We start from the raw sequence: 24,577 nt of genomic DNA, 5'->3' as shown, positions 1-24,577 counted from the left end.
CTGATGCTAGTCGATATTTCTTTAACAATAATATTTAATGTTAAATTTTTAAAGAATATCTTTTCAAAACAAAGGATATAAAGAATTCTTTTCAAAGAATCTTTGTATAAATGCATTTACATATTATAATTATAATATAATAATAATAATTAATAATTATAATATATAATTATAATAACATTTTAATTACATTTAGTTTGAAATTTACTTTAACATTAAAAATGGCCACTATCAGATCTATAAGTATAGAAAATATTTTAAAGATTATATTTGATGTCACTTCTTTGTTTAAAAGGTAATAAAGAATAAATCTTTTTAAATTTTCAAAATATTTGAAGTAGCAAATGATCTAAAAATAACGAGTGTTCATTCACTGATACACCATGTTCATTCACTGGTGTTTTCATCAATTTTTTATATTTTTATTAATTATTAAGTTCTGGTTATTTTATTTAAAAAAAGAAAAATATTATTAAAAAATTAGAGTATTCTAGAATACAGTACTACATTTTTTAGCTGTCATTGAACTACCGTTTAAAAATAACAACTAGACAAAGTTGCGAAAATCACTATTTGTTCATTCACTGGGGCAGTCACCCTATTTGAAAAAAATTTTGTACCATTCGAAAAAGCAGGAAAAAACCTTTCGAAAATATATAGGTCAAATTTTTTTTCATCATTCTGTTTAAAAGTTAGAAGTCTTCAAAAATTCACTGTTTAAATTATTCAAAAAAATTCAACCCCCTCCATCTCCCACAATTTTTGAAAAAACCTAACAATACATGGTGGTTAAAATACTCACCTTTAGGGCTAAACAATTTTGTCATTACTGTATTTACCAATCAAGAAAATATCAACAACTACATATAGACAATTATAACTAAGCAATAGACAAAAATATTTATTATTACATTATTATCTTCTCCAGCATTTGAAATTATTTCTGTGTGTATAAAATTTTGCTTCAGCGAAGCTTCCCATTTTATTAAAAATTTGGCTTTTAAACCAGCTTTGTTTTAAAAATTCTCATTAATAAGTTGTAAATTTAAACACTCTAAAGCCTCTTTATCAATTTAATTTTCTGTAACATGTTTTTAAATAATTGTTTTATTAATATGAAAAAATTAAACCTTTGTGTTTTGTAAATTAAGTTTGTCTTTACAAGGACTTTATGACTGAAATGTGCAATGTTATTTATGCATTCATGTAAACTTACCTTTAAAAATGTACAAGTAGTTACTTAAACCCCACTCAGTCATCTTACAAAAAAACACTGACACTCTTTGAACCGGTAGGATTCGCCATTGAAAGTCGACGGCGTGGTTTCATTCCAAACATGCTGCGCGTACACAATTAGAAATTCTACGCGTAGATCCTGCTTTTCGGTTTATGGGATCTGACATTCGTACACATGCCATCTGGTGTTAATAAATGTAACTAGTTTTGGATAACTGTTTGTGTCACTTGCAATTGTAGTTCCGCTGTCATTGTTAATTATTTTATCATTATGAATGAAGCTACATTTTTACCGCGTGAGAAATCTTCCTGCAGAATTAAGTGTTCTGTGAGAGGCTGTGGCAGTACTGTAGCGAAAAATTTAAGCGTAATTTTCCATAAATTTCCGAAACCAAAACCAAAATTACACGATTTACACCACACTTTATAATGTGCCCGGCTTGCAAAACGCGTTCACCTTCAATAAATTTTCGTTGAGCAGGATTTGTACCTGCCCATACGCAAATACTGTCCATAGAAATGAACATTTTCTGCATCCCATGTTATTCCCATGTAAATTCACTAAAAGTGTTACCCAATTTACGCCATATTGCTTTAGGCCCCGCCCCCATGTCAGATCCCAATACACTGTACCTCAAATACATGATTTAGCAGTTCCAAAAGAACTCATTCTAAATTACAAATATTGGAATTACGGAAACCTTATTTAAAATTTTAGCTTATGTGTTCCTCACTTTTGAATCTCTTATCTAACCTAATTGTTGTGGTAAAAACAACATTTTATTTCTCAAAAACTGACAGAAATGTTTAACCACAATCAAATTCATAACGTTCCGAAACCATATCTTTCAGTCGATTAAATGAAGTTGAATTATATGAAATTTACACATTAATAAGCACCAATAACAATGCTTTTCAAAAAAATTTAACTGATTTATGGGTTTTTAAATATTTGCAGCGTCTTTTATATATACTTTTTTATAATTTTACGATTTTATAGAAAATGTTTTTAATTTAAATGAAATTTGCTCATTTTTTAAATAATTTTTTTGTAAAATTAAAGTACAAGACTTATTTTGTTAAGTTTTATATTGTTTAAACTTTAAATCATATAATTTAATTAATTTCACTCTTGAGATAGATGTCACAACAAATTTTCTATAAAATAACTTTTTTAAGGATGTAAAACCCCAAACTCAAAACAAACAGTTTTTGTTCAAACTTTTTATAAAGCAAGTATTTATGTACAGAAATGTTATACTAAAATGGTAGAAGCTTTACAAGTTTGGATCACAAGAAATAATTTATTGAAATTAACACGCTCTCTTATGGAAGTACGGTGGTTTGAAGTAGTAACTATTTGCATACAAACAAATGGAATTTAATGCTATTAAATAGCTTAAGTTTTTAATATTTAATAAAAAAGTGTATTAATTTTCAAGAAAATTCAGAAACTCTATCATTAAAAAAACACAATTAAAATTATAAAAGTTGAAAACTTTGATTGAAACAATAAGAGATTCGGCAACGTTGCTCTTTAAAGGTAGATGACGCATGCGCAATCGAAGCTTATTGTGATGGCGGTAAAATTTAAAAAGTTAACATGAATATAACTACTATTTTTTGTACAGGTTAATAATAAAAATATGAGATTAATCATAACGAAATAAAAAATTAAATACACTGAGAAAAATGTTTACACAGAGCAACCAAAATTTGGTTGGGCCAACAAAAAAATTTTGTTGGTATTTAAGCAACCAAAGTATTTGTTTGCGTCAACCAAAAAATTTGGTTGAGTTTAGCTACACATACGTTATTTTGATTTTTTCCGAATAGTTTATGAATCCCATCCTTCCCATTCATTTTAAATGCTTCTATTATCATTTCATAGGTAATTTTAGCTTGAGCAATTTTTTTTCTCATAACTAATGTGGTACAGCTTTGAAGAGGTGACAGACATTTCACAGCAGTAGTTATTTTTTAATCGTTTATAGTTTTCTCGATCACTGCCTGACAAACTTGGGCACTTTCTTTTTTCACTTCATTAGAAATATTCATTTTCATCAAAATTTCTTTCAACATTGTCACATCATTTATTGCATTATGAGCCCCGACGCTTGAAATGTCTAAAGATTTTGCTAATCCGCTAAGGGAATTTTCTTCTTTTCCTTTTTTGCCTTTAAGGTTGCCAAGAATATAAAAAATCGTCGTAATGCTACTGAAAGTGTAAATGATTCAACTCTATTTCCATTGAGTAATAAATTGCCTTCAATAATTTGGAGTCCTGTTACTTCCGATGCTTTCTCTGATATTTTTTGACTTGGCTTTACATAAACAGAAAATATTAAGTTGTCGTGACTTGCAGCAATTTGCAAAATTTCTGCGTTTTTACTTAAACTTGTTGTCTCCAAATCAGAGAAAACTACATTGACAGGCATATCAGGATTAGCCTTTGCATTGAGAAAAAATTTATTTGCTTCATTCTGTTCGTGCGAATCAGTAACTAATCCCATGTTAGATTTATAAGAACAACCCTCAGATGCCTCTTTTTTCTTTCGAAGTTGAGTTCTTTGTTTTTTAAAAAAAGTCGACGTTTTTTATATTCCCCCTGTTTCGTTGTTTTCGCTCTTCTTTTTGGAATTATTTTAACTCTCTTTACATGTGTCTGTGTATTTTTTCCAGTAGATAGTTTTCTGTCCTACTGCACAGACGAGTCTGTAATCTAGTGATTCTGATTAACTGTAGCACTTTGATTTTGGTGCTTTACTAGCCAAAATTACGTTAAAACTCTCATTAGATTGGCTCAATGCACAATCAGCAAAGCGATCGGTTTGACTGGCAAGATTCTCGAAAAATTTTAGTAATTAATTTTTCAAAGAGGAATCTTTGACGACATCTTTCTTGGTAGAATTGCACTGCTCGGTATCATTTTCGTTGAAATCTGTTTTATTTTTATAGTTGCACCAATCACCACAATGCTCATGTTGGTCGAATTAATGATATGGTAAATTTTTAATGGCCTTAGCCATTTTGTCATTAGTACTCTTATTTTGACAAATTGCGTAGTTGAAACCTCGAGAAAGTGAATTAATAGATTCTTTCGTTAATTCTTTAAACTTAGGTTGTAATATGTACAAGCCACTGACAACTCTTTGACCTAAGTGGTTTTTATCTGAATGTTTTATAATTTCATGATTGGCTGCATTTCGAACATTTAAAATTGTTGAGGAATCGTCATCCCCAACTAGCATTCCGAGCTCCATATTACATACGCGAAGTAATTTGTTTTTTTCAGTGACGTCAACTGCTGCTATCGGCTCCATTCATTTAGCGCCGCCTTGATAGTTTAATCTGCCATCGTGATCTGTCGGTTCATGCCCAGCATCACATTTTTTACATTTTATTTTTGAGGTATAACTCATTATTTTTCAACTCTGAGTTCCTACCAGAGTAGCTTGTCCATTTAAGTTGTCGTATAATCTACCAGTTCCACGTTTGAACCAACGCATGCATAATAAAAGACTTTTTAAGAAGAAATACAAGAGTGAAATATAATACAATTTATTAAAGATAAATGTTTATCAAAAAATCAGTCATACACAGTAAATCAATATTAACCAAACATAAAAGCACAAAAATTATTAATTTTTTATTTAATTATCCATTGGATTTAATAATTGTTTTATAAAAATTATCGCTATTATCATTTTTAAAGGAAATTTAATAATTTGTAAAAGAAGGAATGTGCGGTAATAAAATTTAAAGATTTTTTATACTTTTATAATTGGTTACAGTTGAATTAATTTTATTTAATTAATGTGTTTTACCAATAAAAAAAATATTTTTTTAATAAAAAACCAGATTTATTGATAAGTTAGACATTCAAAATAATGTAAATATGGAAAATATTTTTAAAATGTAGTGTGCTAATTTTATAAAATATTTTTCATAAAAAGTATTTTGATTTCAATTTGATGCACATTCCTCCTTACAACAACTATTTCTTACAATAAGTTTTCGATATCTTTTGCGTTCTTTATTGTCAAGTCCCTTTCTAACCGCACTGCATCTCTGCAGCTTTCTTTTGACACAGCCTCAGCAGCAGGTCCTACTTCTCTTTCATATCGCTTAAAAGTTTTTCCATTAATTATTGGTACGTTCACTAATGCTAGTAATTTATTCACCTAAGATTTCTCAAGGTTAACCTCAGGAAAGAAAGAGACGCGTAAGATCTCTTGATGTAGACTGCCAGAGAGAGAGAGAGGAGCTGATGTGCTGCTTTTTAGTGAACAGTATAGAAAGCCGGGTTTCTCTGTCTGGTTTGAGGATGCATCAAGAAGATCAGGTATACAGGTGTGCAACCCGGACATCGCCATTGGTGACTTCCTGGAGACAGATAAGGGGTTTTTTTGGGTAGAGGTGGCAGGTGTACGTATATACAGCTGCTACTTCTTCCCAAACGATCCCTTTAAGAAGTTCGACACCGAGGTTCAAGCTCATGAAGAAAGCGTTAGAGCTTTCGGCGCTGATGTCCTCATTGCGGGAGACTTCAATAGTAAGTCGCCGGAATGGGGAGAGAGCCGTCTAGACAGGAGAGAAACCTTGGTATCGAATATGGTCGCAGCGAACGATCTAGTGGTGATGAACCGGGGTCAGCAGTTCACGTTCAGGCGCAGGGTATCAGGGTCGATCATCGATTTGACAGTCGCATCGCCCCTCGTGGCTCGTAGAATAAGAGAGTGGAGCGTTCTGGACGAGGCGACCATGAGCGACCACCAGTACATTGACTTTATAGTCTCTGAGAAAAATCTGGGAGAGAACAATAGACTGCAAGGTGGCAGCAAGAAGCCCTCCTGGAGTCTCAGAAGACTAAATAGAGAGAGATTGGCGGAGTCTCTAGGCGAGTCTCGGTTTATTCAGGAACTCGGTTGGACGACGAAGCCAATTACTCTAGAAGAAAAAGTGCGCGAGGCGAGTTATTATCGCGGCATGCAGGAACTCAATGCCTCGCCGGTAGAAAAGAAAAGCGAAGAAAGCTCTGTACTGGTGGAACGACGAGCTAGCCCGTCTAAGAAGAGAATGCCATGCAGCGAGGAGGAAGTATACCCACTCTAAGGGAGACCTCCTGCTGCAAGAAGAGTGTCGTAAAGCCAGGCAGATCTTCAAAGGGCTATAAGGAGTAGCCAAAGGAATTGTTGGAAGGACCTGATCGGAGAAGCGGAAAAGGACCCATGGGGGTTGGCTTTTAGAGTAGTTTCTAAGAAACTAGTTTCGCGGCAAAAAACCCCCGGTCTGGACAATCCGATTTGGGTCCGAAAAATCATACGTGCTTTGTTCCCCCACGTGGAATCTGGCCCCCAAGAGGACTATACTCACTGTGTAGTACAGAGGGAAGAACTCTTCACACTTAAAGAGCTTAAAAATGTGGCAAAGACGTTGAAAAATGGCAAAGCGCCAGGCAATGATGTAATACCCAACGAGATTCTTACAGAAGTTATCGCTGTATATTCGGAGCTACTTCTCGACGTCTTTAATACATGTCCGGAGTGTAAAAAGTTTTTCAGTGACGGGAAAACACAGAAGTTGGACCTCCTTAGGAACGGGGATAAACCTCAAAATAAAGTCTCATCGTTTAGACCAATTTGTTTATTGGATACGATGGGAAACTTTTAGAGGGAATGATTCTGGAGAGACTACAGAGAATCCTGGTAGGCGAAAGTAGCTTATCCGAAAACCAGTTTGGCTTTAGGAAGGGCCTGTCAACGGTAGACGCGATTTTAGCGGTTGTTGAAAAGGCAAATAAAGTCAAATCAGGGAAGAAGGAGGGATTTTGTGCACTCGTAGCCATGGACATACGAAACGCGTTCAACTCCGCGAGATGGGATATTAGTATCGAGGCGATGAAACGTAAAGTGGTGCCAACCTATCTGTTGCGAATGATAGATGACTATCTTAGCGACAGATGGGTTGTGTACGAGAGCGATGCATGTCATATCAAAGAAGAGATGACATGCGGAGCTCCCCAAGGATCGAAAGTAAGTCCAACTATATGGAACGTCATGTATGACGGTTTCCTGAGGTTAGACTTACTGGAAGATACGTTTCTAACCAGGTTCGCGGATGACGTGCTTTTGGTGTGCTGTGCGGACGAGATAAATCTTTTACAGTTAAAACTTGATGATAGTCTGCGACGAATAGGGTTTTGGTTGGACCGACATGCCCTGAAAATGGCTGTCGAGAAAACCGAGGCTCTGCTCGTCACAGACCGGAGAGACTTCCGAATCCCGCGGTTGAAAATTGGAGGATCTGTAGTTTCATGGGGGACAAAACTGAAGTACCTGGGAGTGACGTTGGACAAACGTTTGAGTTTCGGCGAACATATTAACATCTCGTCACTCCAAGCCACCGAATGCATGGGAAACCTTTCGAGGATGATGCCCAATATCGGTGGCCCCAGAAATAAGAAACGTAGACTAGTGGCGACGGTGGTTCAATCAAAGCAGCTTTATGCTACCCCTGTTTGGGCTTCGGTCCTAAAGTTCCACAGCATCTCTGACCGACTCCTCCCGGTCCAGAGAGACCCGGCATGGAGAATTGTGTCAGCCTTCAGAACGGTGTCTACTAGCGCTGTTCTGGTACTCTCTGGATTACCGCCAATGGATCTATTGGCGATGGAAAGGAAGGAGATCTTCCATCTTAACAAAGATCTGGCGGGTACTTCAGAGCATAACGATAGACTCAAAGCGATAATACGCAGAGAGTCCAGAAGTAAACTCGTTCCGAAATGGCAGGAGAGATGGGATGGGGAGTCTAAAGGTAGGCAAGCCATGTTCTCGGCTGTGGGCACTGAAGTCACAGCCGAGAACATGGTTTCTATTATGTTGCAGAGCGCGGACTCTTGGAGGAGCGTCGAGTCCTTCATTACAACTGTAATGAGGACGAAGGAGGACGACAGGAGGAGGTTAACCTGGAGAAATCCTGTTGCTTGGCTGGGTGCACGCGCGGGACGGGGGAGATCTTAACTGGTTCTCCTTCTTCTGGCGCTGGCACTCAGTTAAGGATTTGGGACCGAGAGCAACGGTAAGGAGACTTCCACTGGCGATGTATAAAGCTTAAAGAAGTTCCGCCAGTGGAGTTAAATTCTCAAAAAGGGTGTGGTTTTTAGTGGGTCGACCAGAACAAGAGCGGTCATCCCCACATAACCTGAGATTATCAATTTTCGAAAATTTATTTTGTAAACTTTAGACAAAATATTATTAAAGTTTCATTAAAAAATTAATAATTGTGTTCAATGCTTTATTAAATAATTGTACATTCGGTATACGTGTGTTAGAAAAAAATAGTGCGTGCAACTCGGGAGGAAAATGATTCCCAGCTCGTATGTTTACAGTTTTCGTCTTCGCTCGCAAGCACTCGCCTTCGGCTTGTGCGCTCGCTACGCATCGAACTGCAAACTCCACACTCGTGGAAATCAACCATTTTTCTCCCTAGATGCACAGTATACTATTTTTTAGGTAAAATATTGTTGACAAAAATTTATTATTTATCCAAAAAAAAGTTGAAAAAAATTAATTTTTAACGGAAATAATGGTAAAAAATGTATTATTTTATGAAAAAAGGAATGTATTAATCAAAAATATTGGTGAAACAAAAATTTTTTTAAAGGAAATATTGATGATGAAAAATAATTTTTTAATCAAAAATATTGTTGAAAAAATTAATTTTTTTTATCAAAAATATTGGTGAAAAATATTAATTTTTTATCATAAAAATGGTGAAATAAGTTATTAATTTTAAACGGAAATATTAGTGAGAAAAATTAATTATTTAAACAAACATTTTGGTGAGAAATTTATTTTTTTATCAGAAATATTGTTGGAAAAAATGAATTTTTTTTCCACAATTTGCCTGAAAAAACATTATTTTTTAATGGTAATATACATGAAAAAAAATTGTTTTATCAAAAAAATTAATATTTTATATAAAATAACACATTTTTTTAACAATATTTTTCATAATAAAATAAATTTTTGTCACCAATATTTTAGATAAAAATATAAAATTTCATAATTTTTTGATTAAATGATAAATTTTTTCACCAATATTTCAGTTAAAAATTTTTTTTTTCAACAATATTTTAGATAAAAAAACTGATTTTTTACTAATATTTTTGATTAATACATCAATTTTGTTGATGAAATAATAAATTTTTTCACCAATATTTCAGTTTAAAATTAATTTTTTTCAACTTTTTTTTTGATAAAAAAAATTAATTTTTTTTAACTTTTTTTGATAAAAAAAGTAATTTTTTCACCAATAATATTTTTTTTATTAAAAAATAATTTTTTTAAATAAAATAATACATTTTTTATAATATTTCCGTTGAACAAATATTTTTGCTTTTGATAAAAAAAAATACAAAAAAAAATTCAAAGAAAAAAATAAGAGTGCTGCCACCTACCTGCTAAAAAGCGCGACTCTATTGATTTTATCGACAAATGTTGATAATAAACTGTAATAGATTGAAATTAATAAAAACATTAAATTTTTATAATTATTCAACAATAATTATCTTAAAATACATAAAAGTTATTGTTTTTAATAATTAAATTATCAATTTTATCATCGTTGATACATTTTAGACAAAATTTCAATCTTAACCTCATGTTCCACGAATGCTCCGTCAATTTTGTGGACCATTCGCATCATCCAATCCGCCAGGGATAATAAAATAATTTACTGATAAGAATGGTAACGCTACCACCCACTTCAGAAGCTCGTGGAAGAATCGAACACACAATCATATTGGCGCGTTAATTACTCATGATCTAAAAGGATTTCTCAATTTTATTTAAGGGAGCACATGTTTAATAACCTCTAACTTAGAACTATGGAAAAAAAGAAAAATCGGTTTTTTCTAACACTAAAAGTGGACTTCCCTCTCAATATCGCTTAGTTTAAATTGTCTCGTAATCAAAACGCACTACAATGCATGGCATTTTTACGTATTTCGTAAACGCAACATGCGTTATCTTCTGAATGAAGAGACGATCAAAGGATCAGAAAAATGGACGCGCGCGTGAAGCAGCTAGTTATTTTAATAAAAGGTTTCAAAAATCTTCAAGTAACTATAAATATGAATAATTTCAAAAAACTCCGTGAACATATTACCAGATACTAGTACTTGAAAATTCAGAGACTCATTTTAAATTTTGCAACTTTATAAATATAAGGGGGGGGGGCACTTTAGAAATTTTTACTCATTATCATTCTTAATTTCAAAAATTCCTTATCTTGGTTAGATTTAAATTAAATATTTCACCTTTTAAAGTTGGTACATAATAACTGCAAAAAGTATGTAACACAATTTATATTGAATTAATATTTAAAAAATAATGTTTTATATTATCCTATTACTTTTATTTAAAACGGCAAGTGTTATTTATGATGTGAGTTGTTGTGTGAAGTATTCAATGAAATTAATTTCTTTAGTTTCCAATATTAATTTGTCACTAACTTTTGAATCGAACTCTATAGGTTGTACCTCCTTAAAAAAGCAATAATGAGTGAGTTACACAACAAAGAGTGAAAACTGCGCCAATGAATCCCTGTCTCCCCTATTTTCTAAATATTTGTGAATTTTCACGAAATATGTTACAAATTCAAATAAAAGTCAAATTGACACTGATATCAAGATGAGTACTTTAGAAATAAGAAAATAATAATATTAATATTTATGGTTAAACTATGATATATTAAGTAAAAGTAGAAATGTGAGATTTTTTTTATTCTCAAATTGAGGAGTCAGTTCTCATTAGGATAATTGAGTTCTTGAAATCTGATGAAAACAAAACCAACTTACACACATGTTTCTCACAAAATATTTTCACTTATATACAACCTATAAGGCCAAGGTGTTGTAGGAGGTGAAGCAAAATTTAATGTTCTTGTAGTCAGAGCATCAGGTGTTCCAGAGAAGTCAAATTGTCTATTTAAGAGTCCTTTTAATATTGGGCCACTAGTATCATCAATTTTCCAGTCAGTAATTTCTTCTAATTCAATTCTAAAACATATAGAAGCAAGTAAGTTTTAATTTTTAATGTTGTAGTTGCGTACATATAAAAAATGTTTATTACATAACTTACGTAAAATTAAATAATTCAGATACATGTAACCACAAGGCGTATGCAAATTTTTCCTTACTGTCCATTGACTTAGTTGTATAATCTTGCAAGTAGTCAGTTAGGCTCATAAGTTTAGGCATATGCTTAATCTCAACAATAAATTTAAAATATTTATTATTAAAATTTTAAGTAATTAGTAGGGGAATGTAATAATATCCATGAGTGGATCGTCTCCACGAGTGGACCCACCTTTCTAATTTTTTGAATCCAAATGCGAAATATTAAACTATCGGTTTTAACTAATGAATAACACTGTAAAAACATTTTTATTGTGATATCCGTAAGTAAATTTTGTCTTTAATACAGCCACATGAAAAAATGGTGTTAAAAATGTCGTGAACGTTTTGTGACCATCTTTTCCGAAATTAAAAAAAATATTTAATTTTTACTTTTCAAAGTCAGTTTAATTTTTAAGAATCTGTACCCGAAGGGGGAACTCTATTTATGAGACTAGTGAAGTAAGGCATGTACCCCCCCCCCCTAGTGGCCACACGAATTTATCTAAAAGGCTGAAATTTGGTACACATATGTATTTTGGCGTGTAGATTATACGAAAAATAAAGCGAATCTCATAGGAATTGATTATCACAGCGTTGTCAAAGAAAAACCATAAATTTTTACGAAAAAACCCTAAAAATGACTATTTACTCCCCCCTGGTGGCCACATCTTTTCACATAGAGAGCTCAAATTTGGTACACTTGTGTATTTTTACGTGAAAATTACAGGAAAAATATGGCGAAAATGATTCGGATCGATTTATATAGCGTTGTCAAGGAAAAATAAAAAATTTTGAAAAAAAAGCGTTTAATCTTCCTAGCGCACACACTATTTGACCAAGACAGTTCATATTTGTTATACATGCGTATTTTTTCGAATATTACTTGTTTCCTTCCAGTAGCTGTGAAGTTGAGAGCAAGTTTTACTTGTCAAGATAATCTGTCCAGTCTTTTTGATCAGTACTTCTGTCAAGTCACTAACCAGAAAATCTATCATAATCGTAATAAGAATTTCTTTCTAGACACTGGCCACTCAATGAATTGAAAAATTATTCAAGTCTTTAGCCAGAAAATTTTGACTCAATTAAAATAAAAATCTGCAACCACAAAAACTGTCAAGTAACTAAGAAAAAAAACTAAACCCTAACCATTGCGTGCCTGAGCTGGTTTCCTCGGACCCAAAAAATTCGCTTTTTCATCTACTTGTATTTAAGAAAATATGTTTTCAAAATCGTTATCAAATTGGATAAGCTGATGCTATAACGTACATTTAAAAAAAGAAACAAAATTTTTTATGTAAAACTCTTTCTAATACATTATTTTATAGCTCTTATGAACGTAGTTGCCTGAGTTGGATCCCTAGAACCCTGACAACTTTTTTCATGTACATGAACATATTCGCTTGAGGATCGTTACTCGAAGGTTTTTGGAGTCGCTCATTACGAATCCGGTGTACGTTTTTCAAAATTCAAAATAGGGGATCCAATATGGCCAACAAGTTTTGAAAAAAGTTAACGTATTCATCTCAAAATAGTTACTCGGGGATTTTCTGGGTCGCTGATTACGAATCTAGTGTCCGTTTTTCAAAATGGCCGATCTATTATGGCGGAAGAATAAAAAAAAACGTTCACTATCACTTGAATATCGTTACTGGGGGTTTTGGGGTCCCTGATTACATATCTGATGTTACTTTTTCTAAATTCGAAATGGCGGAACCAATATGGCGGATATATTTTTTAAACTTGACTGATTTGCTTGAAACTCCTTGTTCAGGAATTTGCAAGGTGGCTGATTACGAATCTGATATTAGTAAATTGTATTGATTTTTAATTTTCCTTTCTGCCATATTCGATCCGATTTAAACGAAATTCAATGCAAAACACAATATTAAATTTCCAAACTATGTAACTATTCGAAATGACTGTGGCCCACAGGGAAGAGCAGGTGTGAACTTAAATTGGATCTCCCTAGTTATTTTTATTATATAGCTGGTGACTTGAATATGAGACACCCTCTCTGGGGGGATGCCGTATCAAATTGCAGGGGCAATTATTTAACTAACTTATTAGTTAACGGCCCTTTTTTAGATATCTATTTACATAATGTGCGCATAAATATATTAAATACGATTAAAAACAAAATCCCGGTCATTCTATACGACAGCGACCATTTAGTGTTATTTATCAAAATTCAACTACCACAGAGAGAGGAATATCTTATCGTGGGAAATAACGAAAAAAAGTCGCTCAATCTAAATAAAACGAATTGGAATTGCTGAAGCGCGAAACGGACTAAAATAAACATCCCCATAAACAGAAATTTGTCAAATAAGGAGATTACCGAGTTTTTCCAAATCCTCGACTCATCGATTGTAAGATCTCTTAATGAAGCAACTCCAAAACACGAGGAATTTGACACTATCTCTCGTTTTGTCAGTAACGCAATTATTATATGCCAAAAGGTTAAAAGTTTTTTGTTATCCTTTCTACATAGACACTAAAATCAACAACATTTTCGCGTTGAATTTCTAGCGTGTAAATCACTGTTTAAAAAAACTAGAGAAAAAATGAAAGCACTGTTTAACTCAGCCCTAAGTAAATACTGGTCGAATAAGTTAAGTGATATTTGCAGTAAGGATAACGAAAAAATTTTCAAAAAATTAAATCCGATATTTAGACCATTTAAATCAACAAACATTCCTAACCTGCTAATTCCAAACAATAACCTTGACCTATTAAATTCTGCTTCAATAGATATTCGTAATAACAATGTTAATAATAAGAATATGTACATAATTACTGACCCCTTACAAAAATTAAATTTCTTTGGAGATCACTTGCCAAGATAAAGAACCCGCCTATCGTAGACGTTGATACCGGTCTGTACAGAATTGTTACTAACACCATAGAAAAATTGAAAACGGAATTTTACCTTGAGCAAGCCGCGGCGCAACCTATTGTTACCTTTTCCAACTTTAATACCTCCCTTAATCCCGTCTTTGAACTAGATCAATATTTTTTGTGACATTATTAAAATTATACGAATTTTTAAAAAAATTTAAAAACAAAAAATCGTCAGTAGTCGATGGAATCCCCAAAGTTTGCCATTAAAAACTTACCGAATAATTTAGTGAAATATTATGTCATTCTCCCAAGTAGAAATATCCGTAGCTTGCCGTAATTAAACACCGGCATGGTACTGATCCAATACTGGCTGTCGGTATTGACTTTCAGTACTGGCAGTGTACTGACTGATACATCGAATCAGTACTATGTCGGTGATAAAAAACATTAAATGAAAAAGTCTTTAAATTATTCCAATAGGTAGAAAACGATGATTTTTTATTTTAAAAAATGTATATTAATTTCTTTCGAATACTTTCCCTCAAAATTTTGGATGTAATTGTAATGTATTATTATATACCTATATAAAATATATTTATGTTTTTTTAGTTATTTTAGTACTCATTGAAATATGTGCATTAAGTTATTTATCATGTATACAATAACAATAAGTTGAGAATTTTTTTCTAATAGTTTTAAAAATAAAGCAAATGTAATTTTTTCACTGTAATTTTTAAATATTATTAATAATTAAATATTAAATTTAAAAATTTTTTTACCATTCATACATATTTTACAGTCGTCTTTTATTAACTTATTTTTAATTATGTAATTCATCAATCATTTTTGTCTGTTTTAATATTATTTACGGTAAAAATAATTTATTAAAAATATTTAACTGAAATTGATATCCAGTTTTATTTCATTAAATCTTTGTAAAAATTGAAAAAATTTTGTGAGTTTAAAAAATTTAAGAATAAATTCATTTTATTTTAGTGATCAATAGATAATACAAACTTTGAAATCAAAACTTTTGTATTAGGCGAACTACTTCAAGTCAGCACTTCAAGCCAGCGCGGCTGTGCGGTATGCGTATCTGACTTGCGTTCTAAGGGTTTAGGGTTCGATCCCCCATGCGTGCGAGATTTTTCGTTCTTAGTTTTAAGTGTTATAAGTACAATATTTGTTCATGTGTAATATCAATTATTAAATAATTATTAAATTAAGTATAAGTGCAAAGTAAAAAAAATTGAATATTATGAATTTAAAAAAATAAAAAAATTTACAACACAAATTATTTTTTGTCAAATAATTTATTAAAAATAAAATAATTTAATTAATATAAATGATAATTATTTTAATTATTTATTGTTAATAATATTTTATATATTCTAAATAACATTAACTATTATTGGCTTCACATTACCTGTTCGTGGTAAAAATGGGAGTAATAAGCTAATAAGGATGAAATTTGCATTGGAAAGCGTGTTTTAGCATTTTGTAAAAAAGTGAGATTTTAAGTCCGGATGAGTACTTTGCCAGTATTATGCCAGTATTATTCTAGTACTACGTTAGTACTGGTGAGCGGGACAAAATCAGTACTGGACAGCGTTACCAGCCAGGGTTGGTCCACTACTGGCCCAGTACGGCAGTCAGTACTATTATACTGACTGGCAGTGTTGGGTCAGTACTATGCCAGTGGCACATTTCTACTTGGGCTGTTTAACAAATGCTAAATAATAGTTTTTTCCCGAAAAATTGGAAATTGGCAAAAGTTAAGCCGATAGGATCAAAGCCGATCTTTCAAATCTAAGCGACTATTGACCTATTAGCCTTTTCTCAAATTTTAGTAAAGTTTTTAAAATTATTACTAATCGGTTCGCTGGTGCAAATGGTATTATTCCAAATGAGCAATTCGGCTTTAGGCAAAAAAATTCAACTATTCACGCCATAACTAAACTACAATCCGACATTCGTAAATCTTATTTAGAGGGACGGGCGTTGGCGGCCTGCCTGGTTGACCTCGAGAAGGCCTTCCACCCAGTCTGGCTGAACGGACTAATTTATAAATTAATAAAAAAGGGTTTTCCGACTTATGTAATCAGAATCATATGGAACTCGCTTAAGGGAGGCGTATGTTCGTCGCGGATACGGATCTCGAGCCAGAGAAAGTTTTTGAGCTCAGAGAGGGACTGCAGCGGGGAGCTGTGAAATCCCCCTTGCTTTTTAATTTGTATACTTGCGATTTGCTTCGACTATTTGACTTAAATAGCGCAACTCCGAGAAAAGGCATTACTTTCGCAGATGACCTATTATTTATACCTTAAACAAGCTCATTATAAATGCTCAAATTGACTTGCAAGAGTTATTCAATAAAGTCTCTAGATACTTTTCAACTTAGCGTTTAAAAGCAATACTGATAAATGTGAAACCATTCTTTTAAAAGTTAAATTTTCATATATAGTAGCTAATTGTAAGGTATGGAGGCAGTTTTGAATTAATCTCGACGATGCATCCAGAAGTCAAACTGGTCTTGTCAAGACAGCTTCTGGACTTCGATATTAACGACAAAAGGCGAACAAGTAAGGTTAGATACCCATGGGTAACAGAGCAAGCGAAGGTAGCGGTTGGTCACAAGACGGCGCGAATGTCTATGTGAATGCTGTGTGGTTGGGTCTTTTCCCTGTCTGAATGCTAATGACTGGTTGCTTACTTCATAAAATAAATACGCTACTGATGTTTATTTATTTATATTTTTTGTTTGGCGAATCTTAATTCACAATTTTAATTGCTGCTGATTGCGCTCTTGCTTTTAGGGTTCCGTACCCGAAGGGGGAACCCTATTAATGAGACTAGTGAAGCAAGTCATGTACCCCCCCCCTAGCGGCCACAAGAATTTATCTAGAGAGCTGAAATTTGGTATACATATGTATTTTGGCGTGTAGATTACAGGAAAAATATAGCGAATCTCATAGGAATTGATTACACAGGCACACAAAAAAAAAAAAAGTCAGGTCCCAAAAAGCACAACCCCATATTCCTATGTTTTTGGGGTCGCTGAAACCGAATATGACCATGAAAAATTTTTTTGCCGACCCATTTTCCCGCAACCACCCCCTTGCACCTACTCACGGGGGTTGGAGTTTCAAATTAAAAAAAAAGTCAAGTTCGGTGTCTAATCCTACGTTTTTTGGGGCGCTGAAACCGAAAAACGCCACCAAAAACAAATTCTTTACCCCCTTAACCCCCTACAACCCTCTGGGAGGGGGTTAAAATTTTAAATTTCACAAAAAGTCAAGTTCGGTGTCTAATCCTACGTTTTTTGGGGCGCTGAAATCAAAAAACACCACCAAAAACAAATTCTTTACCCCCTTAACCCCCTACAACCCCTGGGAGGGGGTTGGAATTTCATTTTTCACGAAAAGTCGAGTACGGTGTCTAATCCTATGTTTTTTTGGGTCGCTGAAATCAAAAAACACCACCAAAAACACATTCTTTACCCTTTTAACCCCCTACAACCCCTGGAGGGGGTTGGAATTTCATTTTTCACGAAAAGTCGAGTACGGTGTCTAATCTTTTGTTTTTTGGGTCGCTGAAACCAAAAAACATCACCAACAATAAAGTTTTCTAGAAAGTTACCTATGATTACACAAATACGCACCTACAAAGTCTTAAGGAAATTTATTTTTCTACACTTAGCGCCGTGAAAAATGATATTCCAACCCCCTCCCAGGGGTTCTAGCGGGTTAAGGGGGTAAAGAATTTGTTTTTGGTGGTGTTTTTTGATTTCAGCGCCCCAAAAAACGTAGGATTAGACACCGAACTTGACTTTTTGTGAAATTTAAAATTTTAACCCCCTCCCAGAGGGTTGTAGGGGGTTAAGGGGGTAAAGAATTTGTTTTTGGTGGCGTTTTTCGGTTTCAGCGCCCCAAAAAACGTAGGATTAGACACCGAACTTGACTTTTTTTTTAATTTGAAACTCCAACCCCCGTGAGTAGGTGCAAGGGGGTGGTAGCGGGAAAATGGGTCGGCAAAAAAATTTTTCATGGTCATATTCGGTTTCAGCGACCCCAAAAACATAGGAATATGGGGTTGTGCTTTTTGGGACCTGACTTTTTTTTTTTTTTGTGTGCCTGTGTTATCATAGCGTTGTCAAGGAAAAACCATGAATTTTTACGAAAAATCCCTAAAAATGACTATGTACCCCCCCCCTGGTTGCCACATCTTTTTACATAGAGAGCTCAAATTTGGTACACTTATATATTTTTACGTGAAAATTACAGGAAAAATATAGCGAACATGATTCGGATTAATTTACATAGCGTTGTCAAGGAAAAATCAAAAATTTTGAAAAAAAGCGATTAATCCTCCTAGCGCACACAATATTTGACGAAGGCAGTTCATATTTGGTATACTTACGTATTTTTGCGTGTAGATTACAGGAAAAATATAGCGAGCACAATTGGAGTTGATGTTCATATTGTTTTTAAGGAAAACTCATATTTTTAGAAAAAATCATGGATTTTTCGAATAAAAAAAGAAAAAAAATTTTATCCTAAGGGATCCAAATTTATACTTTTTTATGTATTTTTACGTGTAGATTACAAAAAAAATATAGCGAGAACGATTCGGGTTGATTATCATAGCGTTTTCAAGGAAAAACTGATAATTTTCGTTTAAAATCATGAATTTTCCTCAAAAACCGAGGAAAATTTTATCTAAAGAGTTTCAAATATACACTGCGACCCGAGTTTAGCAAAATCTCGGAAACGGCAACAATAGGATGGTAATTAAGCGGTAAGCGTAAGATGCTCCGACTCGAGCAGGAGCGTAGAAGTAAGGCAACGCGGTTCCTTCTAGTTGAAAATGAGTACCAAGCGGAGACGTTTGTCTGGGAGGTACAAGGTTCTTTAATCTTTAATTTTAAATAAAAAATTTGTTAAATTATAAAAGCTTATTTATATACATGTATACAAATTTTATTTTTGTTTTCACTCCCAGCAAATTTATAAATTTACTTTATGAAAATCTTAATTTTAATATTTGCTCTCAATGTTATATTTGATGAAATTTATATTATTTAATTTCAAATAAATTTAAAATTTATAAGGCAAATAGTGAGTTTTTCCCCTTTCTTGTCTGATGTCAGTACAATTATTTGAATTTTTATTAAAAGTAATTTTAAGTATTACTTATTACTGTTTATAATTATAATAAAATCTAAAAATTAAAATATAATTATAATAATTATTGCAATAAAAATATTATGTATTATAAGATGAAGAATTTTCAAAAAAAGAGTTTAAGGATTTCGTATTTCAAGTAGTTCGTACGGCCCTGATTGCTGACGCCGATTTCGGGAATTCTCATTACTGAGTTTAGCGAACGACCCACCAAACCTGCCGCTAAACTCAGGTCGCAGTGTATACACTTTTACGTAATTTTGCGTGTAGATTACAAAAAAAATATAGGGAGAACGATTGAAGTTGATTATTATAGCGTTTTCAAGGAAAAACTGATAATTTTCGATAAAAATCATGATTTTTCACCAAAAAAATTTTTTAATTGAGTTTATTCAAAACATACAATTTTTTTAAAAAGTGGACTTTTTCCTTAAGTTTTACAATTTTTGACCTAGAAAAATAAAATTTTCTTCCTTTTTTTGGGGCAAATTCTATTTTTTACCATTTACTATTTTTATTATCTTTTGACATTTTTTATTTTTTGATATTTTTATTATTTTTTAGTTTTATTAATTTATTTTCAAATCTATGCGCTCACATTATTTTCAAATTTATGCATAGATTATGTTCTATGTTTATGTCTATGAATATGTCTATGTTTTCTATCTAGGCCTTCAAACTTTAAACCCCTCAAATTTTAGGTTTAAGGGTACGGAATCCTCGGTTTTAATGCGAGTGTAACTCGCACTTGTCCGATTTTTTTTATTTTAAAAAACATGCTGTTAAGAAATTGTTGTCACTTAGATTTTTTTTGGAGAACGTATGACATATCGTCGAATGTTCTTTTATTGTCTGCTGGCCCTAGTATGTACAAGTTGTAAAATTTCTGTTCTCATGAAATGCGTCTTTCGACTTATCTACAAACTTTGTCGAGTCTGCGAGTGCAGCTGTGTCTGCTGTTTCGACCATTACACAACTGTGATATATTATATAACTTATACTTCTTGTTATCTATGTATTTTTTCTTATTGGAGAGATTCTTTTTCAATCGCCCCAGCCCAAAAAGTCAATGTTCTGGGATTGGCTTCATACTATAATAAATTGTTGTCCTATATGACAGTAATAAATCCCTAAAATATTAACTCATTAAAAAAATATTTGTAGAAAGTAGAGGGAGTTGAAGTTTTGACGTTAAGGGTAACATTGTCATTTTCAAATCCGTATAACTATGACAAAAGTTAATGGATTTAAATTTATCTATAATGAATTTTAATGCATTTTTCACGTACTTTTCAAAATTGTATACGAAATTTAAAAAAAAAATTTTTGACCCCTTTTTTTCAAAATCAACCATTATTTTTCGATTTTCGCCCCTTCGGGAATTTTTTTTTTTTATTTTCATTGGAAAGCTGAGGTTTATTCCCATGAGCTATGTAAATATGAAAGTGGGACAACCATAATTTTGTGAGAAACATAATATTAAATTAGGCGGTGCCTACCTAAATCCTTAAAGATGATCTCCAGATATACCCCTTATCGGCACCGCCTAAAAAAAAAATTCCCGAAGGGGTGAAAATCGAAAAATAAGGGTTGATTTTGAAAAAAGGGGTCAACAATTTTTTTTTTAAATTTCGTATACATTTTTGAAAAGTACGTGAAAAATGCATTAAAATTCATTATAGATAAATTAAAATCCATTAACTTTTGTCATAGTTATACGGATTTGAAAATGACAATGTTACCCTTAACGTCAAAACTTCAACTCCCTCTACTTTCTACAAATATTTTTTTAATGAGTTTATATTTTAGGGATTTATTACTATCACATAGGACAACAATTTATCAAAGTATGAAGCCAATCCCAGAACATTGACTTTTTGGGCTGGGGCGATTGAAAAAGAATCTCTGATTGGTTATTAATAAAGAAGTTAAAAAAATGTGTGGTAATTCACATTTGTTGTGTCTCCAGGGTCTAGATTCGATTACATATGCGTTTGAATTTATCATTCTTAGATTTAAGTGTTATTGGCAGAGTAATTGTTCATTAGGCTTGAATATTTAAATAAACACAAAAATGTGAATAAATAAATAATTGTAAATAAAATAATAAACACGAGAAAAATTATATTTTATTCCAGATTATGGCCAGAAAACTGTCCAGTTACTTGCCAGTCACTGGACAAATAATTTGACCTGTGAATGCAAAAGGGAGCGCGTTGCATTTTTAAACAGTCACTTGTCAGATTTTCTGTCCAGTATCTAGAAAAACTCTCCAGTGACTGGTCAGTACTGAGTGGGTTGAAATTTCTACCTGGACAATCTTCGGAAGTGAAGGTTGCATGTTCACCTTTATTTCCAAAGTGATTTGAGGGACAAAAAATATTTCTGCTGCTAAGTTGAATCCCATTTTTCGCCCACCGCATTTTTCATACTCTCTACTGACCAATTTTCTCTACTTGTCTTTCTTTTATAATTTCTTTTACACTTCTGCAAGAAAAATGAAACATTTATGAAAAACTATTTAATGCTTGTACTTACAATAATACGCTTTTAATTATATGCTAAAATAAACTCCATATCCCATCTTGCCCCCCTATGAGAAATGACACTAAAAAGCTAACCAATAAAAAGTATGATTCAACAAACAATTAACCCCTTCACTGTTAGAAAAAAAATTAATAATGTGATCTCAAATCGACTCTACTTACAATTCGCTCAGCATTGACAGCGTCTCGGTTTGGAGTATGGTTGTGTGGAGACTGTTTAGGCCCCTTGAAAAGTGTAATATTTTCCAAATCCATAGACGTTGTTGCTCGTGCGTGGCATTGATCCTTCTTTTTACAGTTCCAATAAATACGACCAAGTTTATAATTTGTTGAATGCTTATAATATAAAAATCCAGAAATACTGAGTCTGACACTTTTATTTGTAGGAATTACTTCTAAATTTTCTTGAGCCATAAAGAACTTGATTTTTTTTACTTGAAATTTTGATTTAAAGTTATGCCAATGGTTATAAATAACAAATGACTTTTTTATTATTAATAACAATGAAGTTAGTCGGGCATATCTTGGAAACGATTTCAATTGTCCATTGGAACAAAAAATTTAAAAAAAGATTTCATTGGGAAAAATGTCCATTGGGAAATAAATTTTGGGAAAAATGACCATTGAGAAATATTTTCATTGGGAAACACGGGTTGGGAAAAGTGTCCCCCTACCTTTTTTTGCTTAGGGACTTTTGGGAAATCTGTATGCAGATACCTTGGCTTCCGCATTGCAAGGTTATGTGGGGTTTGTAAAAAAAGGGAAAGAAAACAAAATAAGCTGGCGACCTACTACCAGCCCCGACCCACTAAAACCCGTCAACCCTTCTTGGGAGACCTTCATCCACCCTCGGAACTGTTTAATTATTAATTAACCAAACATCATTGATATTTGTAGTGTACGAATAATGATATAAAAGATTTTATTTTACAATTAAAATAGAAAATTTCATTTATTTTGTGTTAAGATGATCACGACACAACGTTTGTGTCGCTGACAGTTTGTGACCCTAATTTCTCACGACACAACGTATGTGTCGCTGACAGTGAAGGGTTAAACAAATGTTTACCACTGTGGTAAATTTGACATTTTGCGTTTACAAATTATTAAAATGTCATTAAAAGCTTTAAAAAAATCGGCTGAAGAAAAAAAGACAATTGAAATTGATTCGTTCTTTACAATGCCCAGTAAATTAAATAGAAAAATTTAATTATTATTATTTAAATTGCAACATTTGTAACACTGTAATTAATTGAAATGCACCAATATTTTTGTTTTTTTGAATGTTCTAAGTGTTTATAATAAATAAATATTCTATAAGCATTGAAATCCTTCAACGTTTATTTGTTTTTTTAATCATTTTTAAGCGATTTCAGCAGGTAGTCCACTCATGAATACAAATTATTTTTGTCAAAAAAACAACACTTCAGAAAACTGATTTAAAAATTTTTCCTTGAAGCTAGAAGAAAGTCTCAATATATATATATATGTTACGGGCAATGTGCGGGAGCCGGGCAAGGTCCGAGAATGCCCGGACATTGTCGACATTGCCCAAAATCATTGGGCACTGTCGACATTGCCCTGTTTTTTTCGGTCAATGTCGAAAATTATTTATAAAATGCAGTTCTCTGGGCAATGTCGACAATGCCCGGTCCATTTTGGGCAATGTTGAAATACGAAAAATTTTGTAATGAAAAATAATTTTTAATATAAGTAAATACATACTTAAGCATCTGTTGAAACTAAATAATTCGATAATATAATCAATTTAATATTGTTTACTAAATTCTCAAGTGTCTAAATGTAGGTCCTGACTGAATAATGTAAAGAAAAGTTAATATTATTATGTTTACAATCTAGTATCTAAATCTATTGCAACTAGACTAATCAATGCAAACTTCGATTATATTGATTAGATTGCCCAAACTTTACTAAAAGGTTGTCCTGGTTATTGTAAGTGTAAATATAAATTGTTTTTAATTTGATAAAATATTTTATGATTTTTTTCAAATTACTATATCTATAAAAGGGATGGATAAAAATTAACTTTTACATAGTGATTTTTAAAGGTCTTTTTACGGGCTTTACGATAGTGATAAAAGATTTTTTTTTAAATAAAATTTAACCTTGAAGTTCAAGGTCAAATTATTAATTTCAATATATCTCAAAAACGTTTTTTTTTTTTTCTAATCTGTTTCAATCGAAAGCTTGGCTCAAAATATTTTATCAAATTAACAAAAATGTATATTTACTCAGGACAACACAATAGTAAAGTTTGGACTAATTTTTTTGACCTGCATCATTCAGTAATTTTGCCTCAATATGTCTTGTAAGGAATATGAAATTTACATTGAAAAAGTAGAACAATTAATGATATCAGAAAAAAGAATTCAAGTAGTTTATATAGGTTTTTACAAAAAAATGACAACATTGCCCAAAAATGAGTGGGCAATGTCGACATTGCCCGGGCATGGTCAACAATGCCCGGTCATTGTCAACATGTTGTGAACGTTTTTGAAAATAGTAGGGCAATGTCGACAATGCCCAGTGATTTTATGCAATGTCAACAATGCCCGGGCATTCTCGGA

General features: G+C 32.5%; 1 protein-coding gene across 2 annotated transcripts in view; it reads right to left on the bottom strand.

The window, feature by feature from the left end:
- Nucleotides 1-24,577, bottom strand: part of LOC127279017 (ionotropic receptor 75a-like) — a 380,333-nt gene that overhangs the window by 206,042 nt on the left and 149,714 nt on the right. Inside the window, exons 4-5 of one of the 2 annotated variants that reach the window (XM_051301087.1) lie at nucleotides 11,382-11,509; nucleotides 11,138-11,299 (exon numbers count right to left, since the gene is read on the bottom strand). In XM_051301087.1, coding sequence (XP_051157044.1) covers nucleotides 11,138-11,299; nucleotides 11,382-11,509 — 290 coding nt within the window. Of the gene's footprint in view, nucleotides 1-11,137; nucleotides 11,300-11,381; nucleotides 11,510-24,577 lie in introns of those variants that run through there. The other variant, XR_007842585.1, reaches the window with a different exon arrangement.

Source organism: Leptopilina boulardi, unplaced genomic scaffold, assembly GCF_019393585.1.
Source record: "Leptopilina boulardi isolate dan_hultmark-lab unplaced genomic scaffold, ZJU_Lbou_2.1 LbouV2_213, whole genome shotgun sequence".
NCBI lineage: Eukaryota > Metazoa > Arthropoda > Insecta > Hymenoptera > Figitidae > Leptopilina > Leptopilina boulardi.
The sequence above is the reverse complement of the archived record's forward strand: the minus strand, read 5'-3'. Positions and strand labels throughout refer to the sequence as shown.